At 35.8% G+C, this 21,609-nt stretch overlaps 3 protein-coding genes across 9 annotated transcripts; 2 read left to right on the plus strand and 1 right to left on the minus strand.

The window, feature by feature from the left end:
• The first annotated feature begins 1,870 nt into the window (after window positions 1-1,870).
• On the plus strand, window positions 1,871-11,356 carry LOC122276701 (arogenate dehydratase/prephenate dehydratase 1, chloroplastic-like). 2 transcript variants are annotated; one of them, XM_043086598.1, is made up of 11 exons: window positions 1,871-3,856; window positions 6,879-6,946; window positions 7,018-7,110; window positions 7,193-7,393; window positions 7,769-7,849; window positions 7,944-8,039; window positions 9,931-10,008; window positions 10,085-10,174; window positions 10,259-10,326; window positions 10,770-10,851; window positions 10,970-11,356. In XM_043086598.1, exons 1-11 carry the CDS (start codon window positions 3,565-3,567, stop codon window positions 11,027-11,029), a joined length of 1,209 nt encoding a protein of 402 aa, XP_042942532.1. In that variant the 5' UTR covers window positions 1,871-3,564; the 3' UTR covers window positions 11,030-11,356. The 2 variants fall into 2 exon arrangements, with proteins under 2 accessions (XP_042942532.1, XP_042942533.1); XM_043086599.1 differs by having other exon boundaries at window positions 1,875-3,856; window positions 10,973-11,356.
• A 140-nt stretch (window positions 11,357-11,496) lies between these two features.
• LOC122276702 (lactoylglutathione lyase GLX1-like) lies at window positions 11,497-15,991 on the minus strand. 5 transcript variants are annotated; one of them, XM_043086604.1, is made up of 9 exons: window positions 15,783-15,991; window positions 14,755-14,900; window positions 14,528-14,652; window positions 13,825-13,889; window positions 13,515-13,727; window positions 12,985-13,032; window positions 12,764-12,871; window positions 12,494-12,646; window positions 11,497-11,838 (listed from the first exon to the last, which is right to left on the minus strand). In XM_043086604.1, exons 2-9 carry the CDS (start codon window positions 14,871-14,873, stop codon window positions 11,794-11,796), a joined length of 876 nt encoding a protein of 291 aa, XP_042942538.1. In that variant the 5' UTR covers window positions 14,874-14,900; window positions 15,783-15,991; the 3' UTR covers window positions 11,497-11,793. The 5 variants fall into 5 exon arrangements, with proteins under 5 accessions (XP_042942538.1, XP_042942534.1, XP_042942535.1 ...); XM_043086600.1 differs by having other exon boundaries at window positions 15,769-15,991; XM_043086601.1 differs by having other exon boundaries at window positions 14,755-14,953; window positions 15,769-15,991.
• Window positions 15,992-16,841: 850 nt separating this feature from the next.
• LOC122276700 (5'-adenylylsulfate reductase 3, chloroplastic-like) lies at window positions 16,842-19,956 on the plus strand. 2 transcript variants are annotated; one of them, XM_043086596.1, is made up of 5 exons: window positions 16,842-17,033; window positions 17,228-17,389; window positions 17,503-17,638; window positions 18,406-19,219; window positions 19,307-19,956. In XM_043086596.1, exons 1-5 carry the CDS (start codon window positions 16,937-16,939, stop codon window positions 19,535-19,537), a joined length of 1,440 nt encoding a protein of 479 aa, XP_042942530.1. In that variant the 5' UTR covers window positions 16,842-16,936; the 3' UTR covers window positions 19,538-19,956. The 2 variants fall into 2 exon arrangements, with proteins under 2 accessions (XP_042942530.1, XP_042942531.1); XM_043086597.1 differs by having other exon boundaries at window positions 16,846-17,027.
• Window positions 19,957-21,609: the final 1,653 nt, after the last annotated feature.

Genomic DNA, 21,609 nt, shown 5'->3' on the forward strand with positions numbered 1-21,609 from the left:
ACATAATATATACATCAATCTAATGTGATTAGTTAAAAAATAGATTTTATTAAAAATGATGTTAATTTTAAATTTTAAATATAAAAAAATTAATATTAATACATAAATTAATATACGACTTTATTTGTATGCAGTAAAATTTTTAAAAATATACATATAGTGTAAGTAAGATCATGATTAGTCAGGTGAAGTCGAGATGAACCGGAGGATTACCGGACTCGTAGGACTTTGGTTGGGTGAGAATTTGGTTCATTGCAATTCTCCTAGAAAATCACGTGTATGGTGTGGTCTATATCATGAGACTTGGCGTATACGATCAATTAAACCCATGACCGGGACAAATGTTGAAAATCGACAGGTGCATGTTCGTCCGTAGTGGTTCCCTCTCCTTTGTGCTGACTCGATTTGACGCGGTAAAGAAATGTGACCAATCGTGCATGCACAGATCGCGTCGCTTTAACAAATCCGTTTCCCCGAAGGCACTTCCAATGCCAGATGTCCCGTCGCTGTGAGCAGGGGTCGGCCGGACTCCATTAGAAGTTCTCTTTGACTCGTTCTTAGAAGTTCCTTGCTAGTTGCTTACGGATTTGGCTTTCTTTCTATTATATATAGGGGAGGAGGAAGAGGATCGAAGAGATCAGTATATATGTTAAAGCTCAACAACACGAACAAATAAGACCACCCGGCCATCTTCTTTAGCTGCTTTTCTGTTTTTGACGAATTCAATCTGGGTACTCTGCGGCAACAAAAAGAGAAATCAATGGCTTTCTTCTTGTCAACATTCTTTGGTTGCGTTAGTACCGATTCTGGCAGCAGGGTTGCGTGCAGTGATGTTCAAGCAGGAGAGGAATGGACACATGGCAAAGCGAGCAACAAAACCAAAGTCCTCAAGAAAGCCAAGTCTAATAAGAACCAGTCCTCCAAGAGATCAAGCCCCCCTTCCCCTCCAATTATCGTGTCTCACTTTCCCGTCGGAACGAGACTTTCTCACTTATGAGTACGTACTCTCGATCGATCGGAAATCAGGACATGACCTGCATGCACTGATCATTATTATTAGTGAAAATTTCTATTTGTTCCGCAGATCAGATGTATCATCATGTATAATTGTTATAAGTTGATGATCATCATGTACGTTTCTTTTAATTAGGAGGAAATTAGGATTTAATTAAGCTCGATCGTCATTTGGGAATTATATTATATTTTCCATTATTGATGGATGGTACTTAATTATATGATGATCTAGGTAATTGGTTTAATGCGGCGGGCATTTTATAAGTTAACTTGATTTTGGCACGATCGATGGATGTGTCATGTATAGGCCTTTTGCTTGGCCGGCTAAAGAAATTAGGATATATATATGTTTAATTAATGGACGTGATATTGTTAAAGACTAGAATATCTTATAGCATGGAGGTCCATGTTCAAAAATAGAAAGGAACCCGGCCGTGCATGAGGTCATCCAAGGCATGGATGAACAAAATTTTCGAATACAGCAATTGGTACAAACACCTGCAGAGAATTAAAGCCACGGCTAGCCCAGCTTGACATGATCATGGTTTGCGACCAAATTCATGTCATAATTAATATATTCACATCAACAATTCATGGTGAAAATTTGGACGCAGCCGGCGGCGTATATGAACCCCATGTATTTAATTTTCTTCCTTTAGAATTTTATTACGTATAAGCAAATGTACATATTAATTTTGTGGGCTCTGACAATTTTTTTTAAAAAGTCAAATGCCTTTTTTTCATATATTTTTTTGTTTATATTCTTAAACATTTTTAAAATAAATTAAAATATTATTTAAAAATATTTATTTAATCATTAAATAAAAAAAAAAAAATGTCGATAAATACAGATCTCAGAATCCAAGCATTTCTGATATATAATTATTTAGATTTCCCTCCTCGATCTGTATAAGGTTCCAAATTAAGGAAGAGAGGAGATTTTTATGTGAAGACTTCACTATCAAATATTAGTCGACCAAAATCCATAACGTAGGGACTTCAGACTAGTCTATATATATACGGGCAGGTAGTGGTACATGCGTGCGTGCATGCATGCGCGCAGCTGCTAGCCTGATAAACCAAGTGATGATTTAGGTTAATGATGTTACCAAATTAGTTAGGTGATCATGAATGTTTTTCTCTATTTTGTTTTGACCAATAAAACCTAGCTAGCTTCACCAAACTTCCTAATTAAATACACGACACCGCCCACAAAACATTATGAAAAGAGAACGTACAATACCTTCATGACCACGTCAATTAAATAATATTATGATCTCCTCCATCTTCATCTTCATTTTCTTCTTCTTCACTTCTCCTCCTCATTAATTTTTTTCCATAAATATTATATTTGGGAATTAGTTGTATGTTGAACTCATACTTGGATTTTTTTTTTTTATAATTAAAAGTTGATTATTATTTCTAATTAAATTGTTAGTAGTGGAAGTAGGAGATTATTCATGTAAACAAGCCCACATAATGTTACCCAAATGAACCTTGAGCCCACAAGCGAGACCGAATAAAGTCTATGTGAGCAAAAAAGGGAGGAGGGACTAAAATTGTCTTTGAATCATATTAACTCAAGTACCCACTAAAGAATATCAATACTTTAAGGTAAATTTATATTCAAATTTGAAGCAGCACATGCCAAGCTACATGAAAATAACTTGATGACCACTGGACCACCACCCTTGATGGTCACTCTAATCAAAAGTTACTTCTCTTTCATTTCATAGCTCCCACCCTCTTTATCTTCTCAACTCGATAGCACTATTAAGAGTTAGCATTTCCAAATATCAATTTTATCATCTTAGAAGATTCCTTAATCATCTATTGTATTTTATTATATATTGAAAGGATACAAATTTAAATGATTTCATTTTTCTAAAGTTGGATTTCCAGCCATGTTGTTTACGTAAATTATAAACATATACCAAAAGCAGAAAAGCGTATAGTTTTTCATTGTAGGTGGGCCGGAATTGGGAAAGCAGTCTGATTTTATCTCCGAAAATGGCAATACTCCTGATAAAATAGTACCTTTTTTTACCATATCAAACTTCTGTTGGTTGGGCAAAGCCGCAAAGGTTCGCTTGTTCAAAGTATTACACAAGTAGCGCGGTATAAGATGCTGTAAATGTTTTCGGCTATACAGCCCATGAGCCTCTCTCTCTCTCTCTCTCTCTCTCTCTCTCGTCTACCTGTCTATCTAATGCAATCCGAGAAAACGCGTGGCCAACATTTTTGCTCACCTACCTCTTTCTCTCCGTCTTTCTTCCTCTAAAAGTCTCCATTCTTTTAATAAGCAGGACTCTCTTTCCTGAGTTGCTCTCTCTCTCAAATCTATGCATCCAGAGTTCCATTTTCACTACAAACTGAATCTAACGTTTTTGTGGGGTCCAAACAAGCCCCACTACCATTCTCGTCCACCTCCTTGACAATGCCGTACTGGGTTTCACCAAAACTCGCCAACAAACCCCTCCTCACCAACCACAACCTTTTGCATTTGGCCGAGACTTCGTGTTCTGGGTTCCAACATTTGCTTCGTTGTGAATGGCTCTTAAATGTGCATCCCTCTGGGTTTGCGCCAGAAATCCTTGTTCTAATCTCGGGGCCTCAGATTGTGGGTCTAGGAATTCTGGGGCCGCTTTGATCAGTTTTAAGCTCGATTTGGAAAAGTTCCGCAAATGGGAATGTTGTCGTTTTGGTGCTTTGACTCAGCAAGCTATCACTCCTGTGGAAGATGAGAAACCGCATGTGCCTGGGGTTGAGTCTTCTGGGGCCATTGAGCGGACTCGTGGTAATGAGCCCAGGGGTTTTCACAAGGATTTGAATCTTCTTCCCAGTGAGTTAGCACAAAATCTCAGATTTTTAATTGTTTTGTTTCTGTGTTAAGATTTATTTATTTCTTCATTCTTTCTAGTTGGAATAATATGTTTTACCTGATACTTATGTTTAATAGGTCATAATATGGTATTGAGCAATGTAGGTTGGTATGCCATGTTGCGCTAATGCTTGTAGACGGTGGCGGAGCAGGAATTGATCTTTGGGAGGTCGACTAATATTTAATAATTAACCTTGTTTTCTTAGATACTATATATTTTGCAATAAATGGTTATACTAAAAAATTACAAACGTAATTCGAAAAAATAATAAAAAGAAGAATCAGCGTGAATCAACCTACATGGCAAACGGAGAGTAAGGTGAGTTTGACTGAACTAAAGAGAGGATTGAGAAAGGTTGCTATGAATTTAAAATATATATATATATATATATATATTTTGTGGCTTTCAAGTTTATTTTCAGCTAAATCTTTAAACTTTTAGAAAAACTCTAGATATTTCTACATTTAAGGCTAAATTTTAAGTTTTGGCAAGAACTTGAGTTAGTGCCCCTTTTGGATGTATGAAACATAAACTATGCGTCAGTATAAGTTTTTTGCTAGTGAGGGGGTTGTTTCAATATTTTAGAGGGGACCGGATATTTTTCCTTTTTATTTTATTTTTTTTATTGGAGAATAAAAAGGGAAGAGTATTTATAAAAATAAAAAAATAAAAAAAAACTTCGGGGGGTGGTTGGGTCCTCCGTCCGCGACTGCTTGTAGGTCTTGAGTTTTCTTAGTTATGGATATAGGCTAATGATATGTCATTTGGTGTGTATGAGAGAGAAGCACAATAGGTGGACCCAATAGTATTAGGCTGCGTTTGGATGTTGAGATGAGTTGAATTATGAATAGTAGTATTTTGTGGATCCCATTGAGATGGGTTAACTTTTTAGGTTGAAATGTATAAAATAGGTTGGAGTGGGTTTAACTTTTTTATGGAAAATTGAAAAAACAGTGGGTCTCCCATCAATGATTGGTTTGAGATGAGTTGAGTTTGGTTCAACAACCAAACATATAAATGTTTCCTATGGGCTGTGTAAGAGCTCTGCATTAAATATTTGTATCTATCTCTCTTTGAATTGTAAAAAGTGCTTAGCATAGATATATAGGGTATCTTGATTCATTTCCTAAGAGGTTGGGTTGAATTGCTTTAAATAGCAAGGTTGGGAGTATTTAGTTCGATTACTTCTAGTAAATATTTAGTCATCGATCATGAATAAGGCATTTTTTGGAATTTGTGAATTCCATGCCGTTGCTGTCAAGTTGGAAGGCGGCTCTTTCCATGCATGCAACAAGTCATCAACCTCTAGATGCTCGAGTATGATCACGTTTTGCATGTTTTCAGATTAGCTGGCATATGATTGGGCACTGCTTTCTCAATACTTTAGCCACAAAGAGATTATACAAAAGTAATCCATAAACTGACGTGGCTTAATGTGGTTCATCAGGTTGTAAAGTTACTTTTATTGTAAAGCAGATCTAACAGATCAGATGAAGCTAAATCAGTTTATAAGATTACTTTTGTGTGATTCCTTTATAGATGTAGCGATACTCATAGAAGTATTATGCTACCTCCTTGGTTACTAAATATCAACATTGAAATTAAAATGGTTTAGTTATTTATTTCTTTGTATACTCCCTATATACTTAGGCTATGCCTTTTCCTATTAATAAAGTTTTAATTTTACTCATAAAAAATGGTTTTAGTTATTTAGAAGTGTCTTTTTTTTTTTTTTATACGTTAGAATGCATCTTTTTACAGTTGACTAATAATAATTATAAAAATTTCTTTCCTATTTTGCAAGTTTGCTATACATATTTTATACGTATACAATTTTGTGTTTGGACTTTAACGGTATTAAATGTTTCCTGTGGCTGGTGTAGACCTCAGCATTAAATATTGTGGGATCCGCATGATTTATCCATCTTTTTTTGAATTGTAGAGTGTTTAGGATAGAATTGTCGGGTAGCTTGATTTGTTTCCTCAAATGTTGAGTTGATTTGCTTTAAATAGCAAGGTTGGGAGTATTTAGTTTGATTACTTTTGGTAAACATTTAGTCATCAATCATAGGTAAGGCATTTTTTGGAATTTGTGAATTCCATATCGATGCTGTCTAGTTGGAAGGCAGCTCTTTTCATGCATGCAACAAATCAACAACTTCTAGATGTTTGAGTATAATCATGTTTTGCATGTTTTCAGATTAGATGGCATATGATTGGGGCAATGCTTATTCTAATACAAGTATTATGCAACCTCCCTGGTTACTAGATGTCAACACTGAAATTTAAATGGTTTAGTTATTTAGAAGCGTCTTTTTTTTTTTTTTTTTATAAGTTAGAATGCATTATTTTTCCAGTTGAAAAATAATTATAAAGATTTCTTTCATATTTTGTAATTTTTCTGTGCATGTTTTTTATACATGTGCAATTTTTTTGTTTGGACCCAACGGTATCTTTTTGAAATGTAGAGTGTTTAGGATAGAATTGTAGGGTATATTGATTCGTTTCCTAAAAGGCTGAGTTGAAATGCTCTAAATAGCAAGGTTGCAAGTATATAGTTTGATTACTTCTGGTAAACATTAAGTCATCAATCATGGATAAGGCATTTTTTTTTTGGAATTTGTGAATTCTATATCAATGCCGTTAAGTCGGAAAATGGCTCTTTTCATGCATGCAACAAGTCAATAACCTATAGATGCTTGAGTATGATCACGTTTTGCATGTTTTCAGATAAGGTGGCATATGATCGGGGCAACGCTTGTTAGATTTCAACTCTGAAATTAAAATGGTTTTAGTTATTTAGAACTAGTCATTTTTTATAAGTTAGAATGCATCTTTTTTAAGTTACTCAAAATAACTATAAAGATTTCTTTCATATTTAATAATACTTGAGCATTTGGTAAAATGTATAGTTTACAATTTTTTATTTATTTATGTTTTTCGGTTGCAATCTTGTGGGTTGAATATATAAATAAATTGCAGAACCATTGACTGCAAATGACCTATCTTCTTCTCCAAGTGATGGTTCAAAAGTACGGGTGGCCTATCAGGTATAACACTTTATTATTCTTCTTTCAATGGAATTTTTAGTATTCTGATATCGAGTGTATTGTAATAATAGGGGTTACCAGGAGCATATAGTGAGGCTGCAGCCCTAAAAGCATACCCTAAATGTGAGACCGTTCCATGTGATCAGTTTGAAGAAACATTCAAGGTTCAAATAATTGTTATTTACATGCTTTTATTGGTTGTCAATGTATTGTTTTTTATATGTTTATTGATGTTTAATTTGACAGGCTGTTGAACTGTGGTTAGTGGATAAAGCAGTTCTTCCCATCGAGAATTCTGTCGGTGGGAGCATCCACCGTAATTATGACCTGCTGCTTCGACATAGGCTCCACATAGTCGGGGAGGTGCAGATGCAAGTTAACCATTGCCTTTTAGGATTGCCTGGCACTAGAAAAGAGGAGATAAAAAGTGTTTTGAGCCATCCTATGGTCAGTCATCTTGCTTCTCTTTCATTCTTCTAGTCTTGTTGTGAAGGGGAAATCTGATGCATTCTTTGACCTAATTCTGCACAAATGACATGGGCACTTGATATGATTGTTAAAATATTAGTCAATTTTCTTTATCCTAATAGCTTTAGGATGTCCCAATCAGTCAATCTCAGCTGTTACAAAACACTGAAACAGTTAAAAGGTTAGTCAACAAGGTCTTGATACAATTCTCTTGTCATTTAATACTTGGGTTTACAAACCCAAAATATTTTTTGGAATAGAGCTGACCGTGTTACTAGTAAATCCTATTTGAGATGAAAGGCATGGCTTTGCTTTGTTCTTAAGTTGCCGTCTCAAAAATGTTTTCGTTTGCAGGCTCTTGCTCAATGTGACATGATGCTATGTGATTTAGGTGTTCTCAGGATTAGTGCTCATGATACTGCTGGAGCTGCTCAGGTTATATGTTCAACCCTGGTGAACTCAACATGTTTTTTTCCTCTGAATTACATTAGACGCTTTATATATTAATTGTTTTGAGCATTTTGGACAGATGGTGGCGTCAACTGGCCTAAGAGAGACCGGGGCCATTGCAAGCGCCAAAGCTGCAGAAATTTATGGGCTTGACATTCTTGCTGAAAATATTCAGGTAAGACTTCCCTTTCAGTCTCATATGACTTAGGCATATATCACGTGAAATAAAAGGGTTGTTCCAGTAAATACTTTTAGTTAATGTTCATAGCATAGGTTTAAGATAAACCACAGATTTCTGCATTATTTTCTTTTTTGCGATATCAATACCATAGACTGGGAACATTCTGCTTATGGGGATCATTGGGTCAGCCCTAACCAACCAACTTGACTACACTTACTCGAACCGACAATGTTCAGTTGGTGTTTTCTCCTCTCAGTGGTAGGACTCTAACTAAACGGGGGTACCAACATGGATAACCCAACCCAACCAATTATGATATACAAAGTTGATCTCTCTCTCTCTCTCTCTCTCTCTCTCTCTCTACACACACACACACATATAGATATATATATATATATATGTTTTTCCCAAGGAGTTTTTGACAAATCTGTTCTTGATTCTTTTTCTCGCCATGACAAGATGCAGATAATGAAAATGAAATCAAAGAAGGCTATTAATCACTACAAAATCTCAGGCTTTCTCTAGGATTCCCAAGGAGTTTATGTGGAGCATTTGACTGGAAAGGAATGAGAGGTGTTTTAATAATAGGGAAAGAACTGTAGAAGAACTTTGGAAATTTTTATGTTTTCCCTGTTTGGTTGGTTTTCAGCTATTGTTCTGAATGGTGGGGCAGTTCATGAGTTTCTGTCCTCGTTGATTTAGTTGAATGTTTTTAGGTGTTTCTTTTGTATACTCCCTGTGTACATGGGTTTCGCCTATTACATTTGTTGAATAAATTTTTTACTTATATAAAAAAAAAGAAAATCTCAGGCTTTCTCTATGACAACCTGAAGCCAAGTAGTGGACTTTAAATTCACAAAAAGCAATATCCATCCAAAACCGTTTCTCAGAAAAAATTCACTGTTCTATAAATTTCTTAAACGAAAAATGGCTTGGGAGAATATAAGGAATTCATTTAAGGAATATTTCAGTACGTATTTACATGGAAGAGGGCTATATATATATATATATATATTTTTATTTTAGGGGAGGGGGGGTGTTGGAGAGAATTGTGAACTAGAAGGGATCAAATTAAAATGATTTCCCAGAAAAGCAGAATGCAAGAAAGGGAAAGAAAGTAATGGAAAGCTCAGGATGTAGAGTGAGAGGAGAGGGGTAGACAGAACACCAATTCTCTTCTAGTGTAGCTTGTTATGTTATTTTATGCCTTTTTCTTTTCTATATGTTCAGTTTCTTTTTTATGTGTTTGTCTCTGGATCCAAAATCTTTGTTTTTTGTATTTTTAATACATTTTTCCATTGTCATTTCAATTTGTACCCTAAACCACCAAAGTTTTGCAATTTGTAGAGAGTCCAGATTTGACCGTTTAGACACAAAAGGATTACGAAAAAGTAAATCCACAAAATTTGTCTTCAAATTTTAAGAGCTCCAATCTCATCCTTAAAATTCTTAATTAAAAGCAATTGATAGTGTGGCCCATTTCAATGTTTTCCACATCAATACTTGGAGCCTAGCATATAATTCAGAGACCCAACGGCATAGCATGACCAAAAATCTTACCCAATTTTTACATGTGCCAATGTCAAATGTAACAGTGAAGCTGCAGAATTGCTCCCCCTGTCATACATACACTTAATCTTTGTAATGCTATTCTGTTATTGGAAAACTATTCCTCAACACGTGATACATGCAACTACTTGCTAGTTTGTACATGGAATACTTTTTTTACATGTAAGAGCTGTAAATGTCTTGACATCTTTGAGGCTTTGTTTAGCATTCATATTTGATTTGTCTCTTCCATTTTTATTGTTCATTATCAATAGCTTTAATGTCATGAATCATGCAAGTGCAGCTTAACCAGATTGTTCCCACCTTGTAATGACAGGATGATAAGGATAATATCACTCGTTTCCTGATACTTGCAAGAGAACCTATAATTCCTGGAACTGATAGGCCCTATAAGGTATAATTTTTCCTGGGCATTGTGTCCTTGCTGTCAATATGGTGATGAAATATTTATCTGTTGATTCTGTTCCTAGACAAGCATTGTGTTTACTCTAGAAGAAGGCCCTGGTGTACTATTCAAAGCTTTATCGGTCTTCGCACTGAGGAGCATTAATTTGTCTAAGGTAATCTCCAATAATAATTAAGTTTTTAAATTTCGATGTATCAATAGGCTTTGATTGTTTTCATCTGTTTTGGATAAATTTTAGATTGAGAGTCGCCCACGGAAACAGCATCCTTCGAGTGTTGTTGATAATTCCAATGAAGGGAGTGCCAAGTGAGTGCTATTATCTTTTGAATTCAGATTTGCAACGGTAGAATTTAATGTTTGAGCTATCCTGGATTTAATATCATATTCACTGGTGTTAAATGTTATGGATGGGGCTTTCTTTTTAGTAATTGTTATGAAAATTAGACCAGGTGGAATTAAATAATATTTATCGAGCAAAAGAATTCATAGAAATAGAAAAGAAAGCAAATGATAGGACTCAATTCTATCAACTTTGTTGTCACATAAAAGCTATTTAAGAAGGTCATTGGTTAAGTTCTAGAGAGATTTCCCAAGAAAATAAAGAGCTTTGCAAATTTTTAGATGAAAAGAGATGGAAAAAGGGTGATTATACGTGACTTATTGAAAAATGGTCATGGGATTTTAGAATGGTAGTCGTCTCCTGAAAGCCTCCATGCTGCAGTTAATACTCAAATATTTTCTGGTGGCAGGCATTTTGACTACCTATTCTTCATTGACTTTGAAGCTTCAATGGCAGAGCCTCGCGCCCAATATGCTTTAGGACATCTGCAGGTCAGTCTATATGTCCTGATTGCAAGAGAAAATCCAGCATTGTTATGCTTTTGAGTTGAAAAAAACTTTTATGGATCGATGAGTATATAAGGATATGTTACCTTTTTTTCTTTTTTAGCAGGAATTCGCAAGATTTCTTCGTGTCCTTGGCAGTTATCCGATAGATACAGTTCTATAGAAGCAGGTCACTGCAGTGAGTTTGACTTGGATGACCAAACCTGCAAGCAGAAGCTTGATCTTGTATTGTTGTACATAGAGATATGATCCTACAAATGCCAATGCTGGAAGAAGTTTTAAAGAAGCCAATTGCAGGTCTTTGTAATCTTTTGTTCTTTTCGAGCTAGATTTGCATTGAATTCAAAAGAGAGATACAAAAGGAGGGAATGGGGAGTCCCAATAAATACAATATTACTCCATTTGTATAGAGATTTAAAAAAAAAGGGTGATTGGAGGCAATAAATTTGATTGGGCTCATGTTTCCTTACCGAGTTAAGGAAGAAAGAAATAACTCGTTCTCGGTGGTTACATTTATTTTTGGGGGAAATAATCAGTGTTTACTTGGAAAATAAAGTCATTTTTACAGACTTATATGATGTGATGCATTACGTCGAACCAATAATAAACAGATTTTGACAATTTGATGCATAAGTTTGTAAACTAGTTTTTCATAATTTTCTGTGGGCTTAAGATTTTCAAAATGCATAATACATACATAAACTTGGCTCCACATTCCATATACTACCAATTGATACTTCAAATATGATTCTGCGTCGCACAGAGAACCATACATACTAAACTAATATACCGGTTACGTGGACAAACACATTCAAAACAAGCATACACTATTGGCATCGATGAATGCTAGACACCAGTTTATTCAAAGTAGAGTATCAGGAAGAAAGTGCTCAATCATCCATCGTCTTCCCCATAAGCAGTTACTCTTCACTGGTGCAGCTCCTTCAGGAAATCTTCGTTGTCGACCAGGACCTACGAGTAAGAAGCAAAAGAGTATCGTGAGGTCAACAAGGAAAGCAAGAGGGTAAATTGAAGGATATTGAACAAACACCAATATACACAACAGCATCCGCATCCAATTGGATTTGACTAGAGCATACACCATGAAATCTTTCAGCTATAGAAAGCATTATGCATCTACAACTAAAGTCTTTTATCCCACTTCAAATGAGCCTATTCCTTCAAACGTCAGCTCAATTCATTCATTATCAATCCTAAAGAGTATACTGTTAATACAGCCCAAAGAAGCCAATTATACTCTCCTGTCAATCCCTCCAACTCGTAGTACTTTATTTCTAGAATTTGATACAATAAAGCTCAAATGCATACAATTTGAATAGATACGACTACTTCATTCTATATTCCACTTGGATTGAATGCCCATTTCACTTTCTATCAAAATATAGATTTATATACCTGATTACTAAACAGCATAGCCAATATTAAATTCTGTCCAGAAAACAATAGTAACATCATATGCATAGCAGTCTCTTGCATTAATTTAGAAAGACCAAATGCCACATCTCAGAGCCAATGGTATAACTATTCCAACCCTAAAGGCAACACTGCTTGTAAAATTGATATAACTAAAAAGGCATCACAGTAATCACTACTAAAAAGCACTTACAGTTTTCCAGCCATCTGGATCTAGGAAAGAGGTAATCTTGGTATTGAGACCTGGAATTGGCCCAGCTGGTCGAGTAATCTTTCCTCCAAGCTCTTGCGTGACCAGGCTGACAACCTCAGCACTTCTGTATACATCATCAGTGCCAATAGCAACCTGGAGAGAATACCACAGTGAATCGTGATAGGAAAAAAAAAAAAAAATTGGTGGCAGAAGTTTCCATAATGAAGAAAACTAGTCCAAGAGGGAGAAATAATAATATAATGAACTGACCTGTGCATATGCATTTCCCTTGGTATATTCGGTCACACCATAATTGTAAGTCAATTCTAGAACAGTTGTCTCATGTTCTTCTGCATATCCCAACATGGCTATGGTGTACTGTCACATACATGCAACAAAGATCAAGGAATTCTACAAGCCCTTTGGTGGCTTAAAGAAGACTAATCTGCTTCTGCTAAGATTGCTGTGTAAAATCATATGAGAAAACATACCTTGTATTCAGGTTTATCAACCTTCTTCACCACCCTCATTCCCAAGGCCTGCATAGAAGGGAAACCAAAAAGATCAGGAAGATCATATTGGAAGAACATAGACGGATTTTATGTATACTATTATATCAATCATGGCAAGCTTTAACGTGCTTATGTGGTACAAGAAACATAGCTACAAAAAAAAAAAAAAAAGGTTCCAGGCTTCCTCCTGTAAACTGAGACCAGTTTTCAATCTCTTCTAATTGATCATACAAGAAAATAATTCTCTGACACTTCAAATGCATCAATTATGCACTTATAAGAATATGCAGGGTGACTTTTGATATGCATGTATGCATGCATACATATATATATTAATCAAACCATCAAATTTATAACATATGCACTTAAAGGTATAATGACAATCTGTTCAATTATTATTATTATTATTTTGGGATGGTGGTGGTTGTGTTGTTTTGGGGGGGGGGGGGGGGGGGGGGGGGTTGAGATGGAAATATAGGTAGCATACTAAAAATGTTTTGGCTTATTACCTTTTCATAGAACTTGATAGAGCGATCCAAATCACCAACACGAAGCATTACTTGACAGAGTGGCTCAGGAGTTGGACCTCTTTGGATAAGTTCAAAAACATAACCATCGGGGTCCTTAACAAAAGCAATGACACTTTTCCCACCTTTAACAGGACCAGGCTCTCTAGTGATAACCCCACCCTTAGCCCGGATGTCTTCAACCAATTTGTAAACCTAAAAGTTCAGGCCATGCATAAAACATAAATCAGATAAAAGTCACTCTACAATGCAGAATGATACTTTTTGATAAGTAATGCAGAATGATACTTACATCTTGAGATGCAATAGCAAAATGACCAAAACCAGTTCCAATATCATATGACGTCACACCATAATCTGTAAACAATATCAAACCAATTTCTCAGAGATCATATATTTTTTTGGGGATAAGTGAATAGAATTTCATGAGTCGGAGATCATAAAGTTAACAAAAACTAAAAGGCATAATCATGCACTTGGTAAAAATCTCACCCACTTAGTAGAAGTATCAACCCTGTCACAAAATGCTCTCTATACCTTTTCCATTTTTATAGTTTGGAATCAATTTATTAAGCTACTTCTACCCAAAAATTGAGTACCGAAAAATGATATTCATCCCTAGATATACAAGTGTAGAGGTAACAAAGGGGAACTTGCCCAAGTATTTGATATAGTAATCTCTTTACCATATCTATAAATCACATCCTAGGCATTGGGCAACATGTCAATAAATTCAAATATCAGCGCCAAAAAAATCTTTTTACTTTTTGATAAGTAGCAACAAAACAATCTTATTAATAGAAAAACAAATCCTAAAGCATTCTAAACAAGGAATCCCTAAAACAGACCATTATCTTGTTGTGGTTCAAAATAAAGTCATAATGCTTCAACAGAGGACACTAACAGACCAGATCAAGGTGCCGATAACGAGTTTAACTACTACTCAGTGTACCATAAGAAAATAAAGTTTGAGGTAACAAGTCTAAGCAACTCACTGTATGTCAATTCCACAACAAAATTAGACTCTTCTGAGCCAAACCCAAGAAAAGCATTAGAGTATTTCTCTTCGGGAATGTCTCTTTTCCTCAGCAGCTTCATCCCGAAACATTCAGTATAAAACCTGAAACAACCCCCCATTCCCCCGGGGAAAGATAAAAATTCTAGCATAGCCAATTCACTAAACTCATTAAAAACTTCAACAGCAATGCCTTTAACCACATACTTGATTGTGCGGTCAAGATCACCAACACGATAGACCGCATGGAGGAATCGGCGCTTATCCTTCTTAGGCCATTCAAGCAACTCAGCGTTAGGAGCAGCAACAGGTGCAGCCTCAGCCATTACAAAACCGAATCAATGCAATTTGATCTGTGTCAATCCATCATGAAATGAATCCAAGAGAAGTATTCTTTCGCCCCAAACTATCAAGTTACATCCATATATCGTATTACAACACAAAAATAAATAAATATTGTATTATAAGTACAAACCGTAAGCAGCGAAAAACCCATAATGGTGGTTACTGTTCATTCTTACCCCACTACATTTACATGGACAAATATTGGATCAAAATAGCTAAAATAATGAGAAACTACCTCCAATAATAGTTAACTATGATTAGGATCCTCGGTGGCTCTACAGTAGATCTTCGGAATCCTAGCGGGTAACAATATACAATGATTAAACCCTACGAAACTTGACCTATTTAATCAAAACCACCAGTTCAGAACTCTGCCACAATCCGCCCCCCAAATAACGTCCTCTTTCATACACGTCACAAACAAAGTTGCAAGGAAAAATAACATAAGATCAAGCCAAACAATCGCCATCCCTAGCCCAAGAGAAAAAACGGTTGAATAATTTCTTCTTCTTTATCTTTCAAATGAAGAAATAGGAATTTCAAATTAACGGAATGCTTCCAGTTCCATAAGACTTCAATGTAATATTTGTATGATTGTTTTATTTTTAAGGAAAAGCCTGCGACTATAGGAAATCAAAGGCAACATTTTGAACAAAAAAGTAACAATCCTTTGGCGATTTCGTTCAAATGGAGTTTTCGAAGTCCAGCCAAACACATGAAACGATCATCGTATTCAGAAGCATAAATAAAGTTTCTGGAAATGATGCACTTACAAATCAATCAGGAACGTAAACAATCAAAACCGGTACTAATTTACCCCACAATAATCTCCATCCCAAATTCGTAGAGAGAGAGAGAGAGAGAGAGAGAGCTTACAGAGAGTGAAGAGAAGAGTGTGAAAGTTGAACCGCCCTAATGCAATGGGTCAAATTTATAGCGTCTCCCTGGGTTTGCTCAGTAAAGAGCAAGGATCACGGTACAAGAATGCATACGCATGATGAATGCTACTACTGGAAAAGGTGTGGCCACGAGGGAGCCACTTTTCGAAACCACTTTAGCTCGCTTGTTTATGTTTGGCCGTTCTTATCTCACGGAGGGTGTAGCATGAGTCTATGAGAGATGCTACCAAGGTCAGATGACTTTTTTTTATATATATGTTTTTTATATTCTTAAATATTTTTTAAAAAAAAAAAAGAAATTTACTTAAAATATATTTCCTTAATTAGTAAAAATATATATAAAAAAAAATAAAAAAAAATCAATGGGTAGGTGGTTTTTGTCGTGGATATGGTATTATACTATTATCCTATCTTGGAAGGCAACATTTTCTAGTATGTGCTCGCCATTGCAAGTACCTTTCAACATAACCCGTACGTGGTTCCTCTTTCCCGGTCACTGGCATGAATATGATAAACAAATGGCCTGCCTACTAATTTGTCGTATGTATTAAATGTTGTATTCTTACGCATCGGGGTCCAGACTCAGAGACAAAGTTGTATTCATCCTCATTATAGACTATTTTGTTGGCTATTTTTTTCTCACATCTCATCCAGACTGATCTTAGTTTAGGTAATTAAATAAATAAAAGAATTATTTGAATAAAAAATAATTAAAATTACTATATATCAAATTATGTAAAGGACGATAAAACTCTGAAAAAACACTTACCATCCACCAAAATAAAATGTGAGGCCAATAAAATAAGATAAAATAAAATGGGAGGCTATCAGAATTCAGAACCAGGGGGAAAAAGTGTGAGGTTCATAATTTTCTGGGAAAATTGGAAGGGACCCAGAAGGATCCGCGAAATCGACCGTGCACAGAGAGAGCGACGCGATCGGGATTTCACCCAATGAGAGTCGCCCGCGTAGCAAGGCGACAGAGGCTTGCTAGCGGTACAGAATATCGTCCAGGTTCAATGAACCTGATAACGGTGTTCTTTTTATCTTATTTTAGGCGACTGGTCTGAAACAATCGGAACAAGAGACTGAAGAAAACTTCTAATTTATTAGATTGGAGAGACGAGTTCAGAACCATTTCTCCAATGGCGCTCTATGTTGCTTCTTCTTCCTCTCCTTCCACCTCGATTTCTAGTTCTACCTTTCCATTTTCCACTTCTTCGTCTGAACTTAGCGGTAAATGTAATTTCATTTTATTCTACTTCAAAATTCCTGAATTTTCTAGCCCCTTAGATTTTGTTAAACGAAATTTGTTGCATCTTTAGTACCAGAATCTTATTCTTTCCCTCCGTTTTCTTCTCAATCGAACGGTGTTTTTTTCTTGCTTATTATGTTGTTCTGATAATGATGACGATGATGTGTGTTTGGGTTTTCAGCTCCACCAATCAGTTCGCTTCGGCTATCGGACTGGAACCGGCCTCATGTTCTATCCCAAGGTGTGAATTCTTCTCGAAGAAATTGCTCGGTCAAGCCGGTCAACGTCGAGCCTAAACGGAACGGTTCGATTGTCCCTCTTGCGGCAACTATCGTTACCCCCGGTAAGTTTGTGCCCTGTCATTGATTATTTCAGGATTAAAGTAATCCTGATGATGATTTGAATGGAAATCTCCGATTCGTTCGATTGCGTTAAATTTATATTTGAATTGTGCAGAAGTTGTAGAAGTGGTGGAGAAAGTACAGGTGGAGGACTATGATCAATTGGCTAAAGAGCTTGAATGTGCCTCCCCTCTTGAAGTCATCGATAAGGCCCTAGAGAAGTTTGGCAACGACATTGCAATTGCTTTTAGGTAGTCTATCTCTTTATTCACTTCTTGGGACCAAATTCATTTTATTTATGTACCGGTTTATGGTTTACAGTTGCATTGTTTGATTACTATATCCAGTTGAATTTGAATGTATTGCTGAATAAGCCAAAGTATAACGAATATTTATTTGATGCATAATTTTGAGGTTGAATGTAAGATTTCAAATGAGCTACTAGCTTAGCAATTATCCCCTGTTTTGAGAATCTGTATACAACGATTAGTATCCTCTGGATCTCAACGATAGATTTTAAAATACTAGTAACGATTTTTGCAGATAAAATATAGATATTTCTTCTGAAACTTTCATTAGTTTATTGTATATCACTGACTTGATACCGAGTGGAACAAAACTATTTCATCCAAAATTCTGGGTAAAATTCTAAGAAATGTACTGTTGAGTTTTATGGCAAAGTGCTCCAAGAGTTTTTTTTAACTCTCCCTGAAAAATTTATGTGGAACTAGTAAAAGGCCGATAAGAAAATGGGGATCTAGTAAAAAGGAAATAATAATTATAAAATTGGCTAATGAAAGTTTGCTGTTGCCTCCATGTTGAAAACTATAGAGATTGTACCATACCATTTGCCAATTTGATGGCTTGCCCTTGTTATTTAGACCTGTATCCAGAATCCATTGTATTTATAAGACCATTTTCTGGGTATAATTTCTGAATTGCAAACTTTTTGCAAAGCTGTTAGTGTTGTTATCTACCGAGGCAATATGCTTAGTAACAAATACATATTTTTCTGCAGTGGTGCTGAAGACGTTGCTCTGATTGAGTTCGCACATTTAACTGGTCGACCATTTAGGGTCTTCAGCCTGGATACCGGGAGGCTAAATCCAGAAACCTATCGATTTTTTGACACAGTGGAGAAGCATTATGGCATCCGCATTGAATACATGTTCCCTGATGCTGTTGAAGTTCAGGCATTAGTAAGGAACAAGGGGTTATTTTCTTTTTATGAAGATGGACACCAGGAGTGCTGCCGTATAAGAAAGGTGAGACCTTTGAGGAGGGCCCTTAAGGGGCTTCGTGCTTGGATCACTGGCCAAAGGAAAGATCAATCTCCAGGTACTAGGTCTGAGATTCCTGTTGTCCAGGTGGACCCAGTTTTTGAAGGAATAGATGGTGGGATTGGCAGCCTGGTGAAGTGGAACCCAGTTTCAAATGTCCAGGGCGAAGACATATGGAACTTCCTCCGCACCATGAATGTGCCTGTAAATTCATTGCATTCACAAGGATATATCTCAATTGGTTGTGAGCCTTGCACAAGGCCGGTCTTACCAGGGCAGCATGAGAGGGAGGGAAGATGGTGGTGGGAGGATGCCAAGGCCAAGGAGTGCGGCCTCCACAAAGGAAATATCAAGGAGGAAAACACTGCTCACCTGAATGGTAATGGAAATGCGGCAGCCCAAGCAAATGGAACTGCCACTGTTCCTGACATTTTCAACAACCAGAATCTAGTTACTTTGGGCAGGACCGGGATAGAGAATTTGGCAAGATTGGAGAACCGAAAAGAAACATGGATTGTTGTGCTCTATGCACCATGGTGCACCTTCTGCCAGGTAACTATTGATACATACATTTCTGAATTCTGTTACCCGTGTTTTCTGAATGATTGCTTGAACGGAATTTGTTTCAATTTTGAATAGGCAATGGAAGCCTCGTACATTGAATTGGCTGAGAAAATGAAAGGGACGGGGGTGAAGGTGGGAAAGTTCAGGGCAGACGGTGAGCACAAGGAGTATGCAAAGCGAGAACTGCAACTAGGAAGCTTCCCTACAATACTTTGCTTCCCTAAAGGCACTTGTCGGCCGATAAAGTATCCTTCCGAGAAGAGGGATGCCGAATCCTTAATGGCATTTGTGAACGCCCTCCGGTGATAGGAAATGAGGAAAATCTTTAATATAAGGTGTTAAAATTCATTTCAGGTGAGAGTCCGAGATTGCAGTTCATTTTGACGGCATACGGTACTTTTAGGGGAAGCTAGATGACGTTGCTGTTTGCAGCCCGGCAAAATTGCACATAAATTAAATGTGCCAATGAGATTAAGATAGCTTGCTTTTTTCTTTTTTTTCCCCCAATTTTTACGTTGGTGGTATTCTTTTTCGTTTTCTATTATGTGTCAAGAGTTCCTTAGGGGGAAGGAATTTTGCTTTCTTGTTTTATAGAAAATAGATGGTGTGGGAGTATTAGTCAATGAGTGGGACTTGGATTATGCAGTCCGTGTAATTTGGAATTTTTGCAAGTTTATTGTCAACTTCTTGAACATCTTGCTCCTTCGTGGAACAGGGTAAACAAATCCAGAACATATGAAACAACCGGCAGGCTCGAATGTTGGATTAGGAGTAGTAAATCGTATTAACAGATCGTATTCGTGTTATGAATATTATATGATATAGGTTCATTAGAAAATGATTCGTTAAGCTTAATGAGTCAAATTTTCAAATTCTAATAAGACTCATTAAAATAATGGGTTGCTACTACACAATTCGTTTTAATCTATTATGTATTTTTTGTTTATGTAAATAAGTTGAATTGATTAAAATAATTTATTTGACTTAATTAACATAATTTTACATAAAATTTAAAATTATAATATCTCTTAAAAATATAAAATTAATTATATAAGTCTAAAATTACGATTCAAATAATAAAAACATCAAAATTACAATTCAGATGAAGTGCGAGAGGCGGTCGTGACTCATGAAAACTAACTCAGCTGAGAATTGAGAGAGAGAGTTAGAAAATACGAAATATGGTTAGGTTATTTTTGTTTTTAGGTTAAAAATGATATAATTGTAATTATGAATAAAAAAATTTAACAACTTAAGCGAGTTAACCCGTTAGTGATCTGTCAATGAATTGTGTCTTAATAGATCAATTCGTTTTTACTTGAATTCGTTAACATCAAATTCAAACTTGCTAATTTCGTGTCGTGTTAAGTTAAAAAATTGTATTATATATTATCATCCCTAAGAGTACAAGTAGTTGCCTAGCTATTTTTTAGACAAATTTAAATTAAGAAATTCACTTTTTCAAATTTAGCTAACTATTTTTAATAATACAAAATAACAAATTCTTTAATTCTATCACTATTATATTAAAATATTAATTTTTGTATTTTTATTTATTTTAATTATAACAGTAATTAAAATATTTATTTATTATTAAAAAAGTATATATTAATTTTCTAACGTTTATATTATTTTAATAGATTTTTTAATTGCCTTTTTTTAACAATGATTATATTCTTCCGAATGATATATTTTTTCAACAGCCATAAGATACGTACCGAAAAGCATGGACAATAATTACGGAAGAAAGAAATTGTAAAGGAAGCCAGTACAAAGCATTTAAGGAGGGGAAAATATTTGTTTATGTGGTCTCCAACACTATCCAACTAAAGACTTCTCAATAAAACTTGCTATTCAAATACACAAAAGCAACTATTAGAGCAATACACAAACCATTTAACTGTCAATACTATATATAACGATTGATCCAGAAGTTTCAAAGCTTACCAAAAAAAAAAATGTTGCCAATACAGTGTATTTAATGGATGAAAGATTCAAAGGTGCAGTCGATAGTCATGTGCTGGTTTTAAAAGCAGCAATGGTTGTCACACTGAATAAACTATGCCGAGCTGACAGCTCACTGACAGTACTCTAATGTTGGCCAAGAGCTTGGGCTTCTCTTTTGTTAGCTTAAAAAAAACAGAAACGCTTTGGGCCGGTGTCTCCTATAACGAGTTATTATTAGAAATGAATAAGAAACTGCCACGCAAGGGTTCTATAAGAAACCACATTCGATGCATAGCACAGGGGATCAACTCTACTATCTCATCCATCGAAAAAAAAAAAAAACTCTGCTATCTCCCTCTCTTCCCGCTCGAACTCAGTATTCTCCAAACTCAATCTCTTCTTCCTCCCCAACCCATCTCAGACGCAAGGCA

Source organism: Carya illinoinensis, chromosome 9, assembly GCF_018687715.1.
Source record: "Carya illinoinensis cultivar Pawnee chromosome 9, C.illinoinensisPawnee_v1, whole genome shotgun sequence".
Classification (NCBI taxonomy): Eukaryota; Viridiplantae; Streptophyta; class Magnoliopsida; order Fagales; family Juglandaceae; genus Carya; species Carya illinoinensis.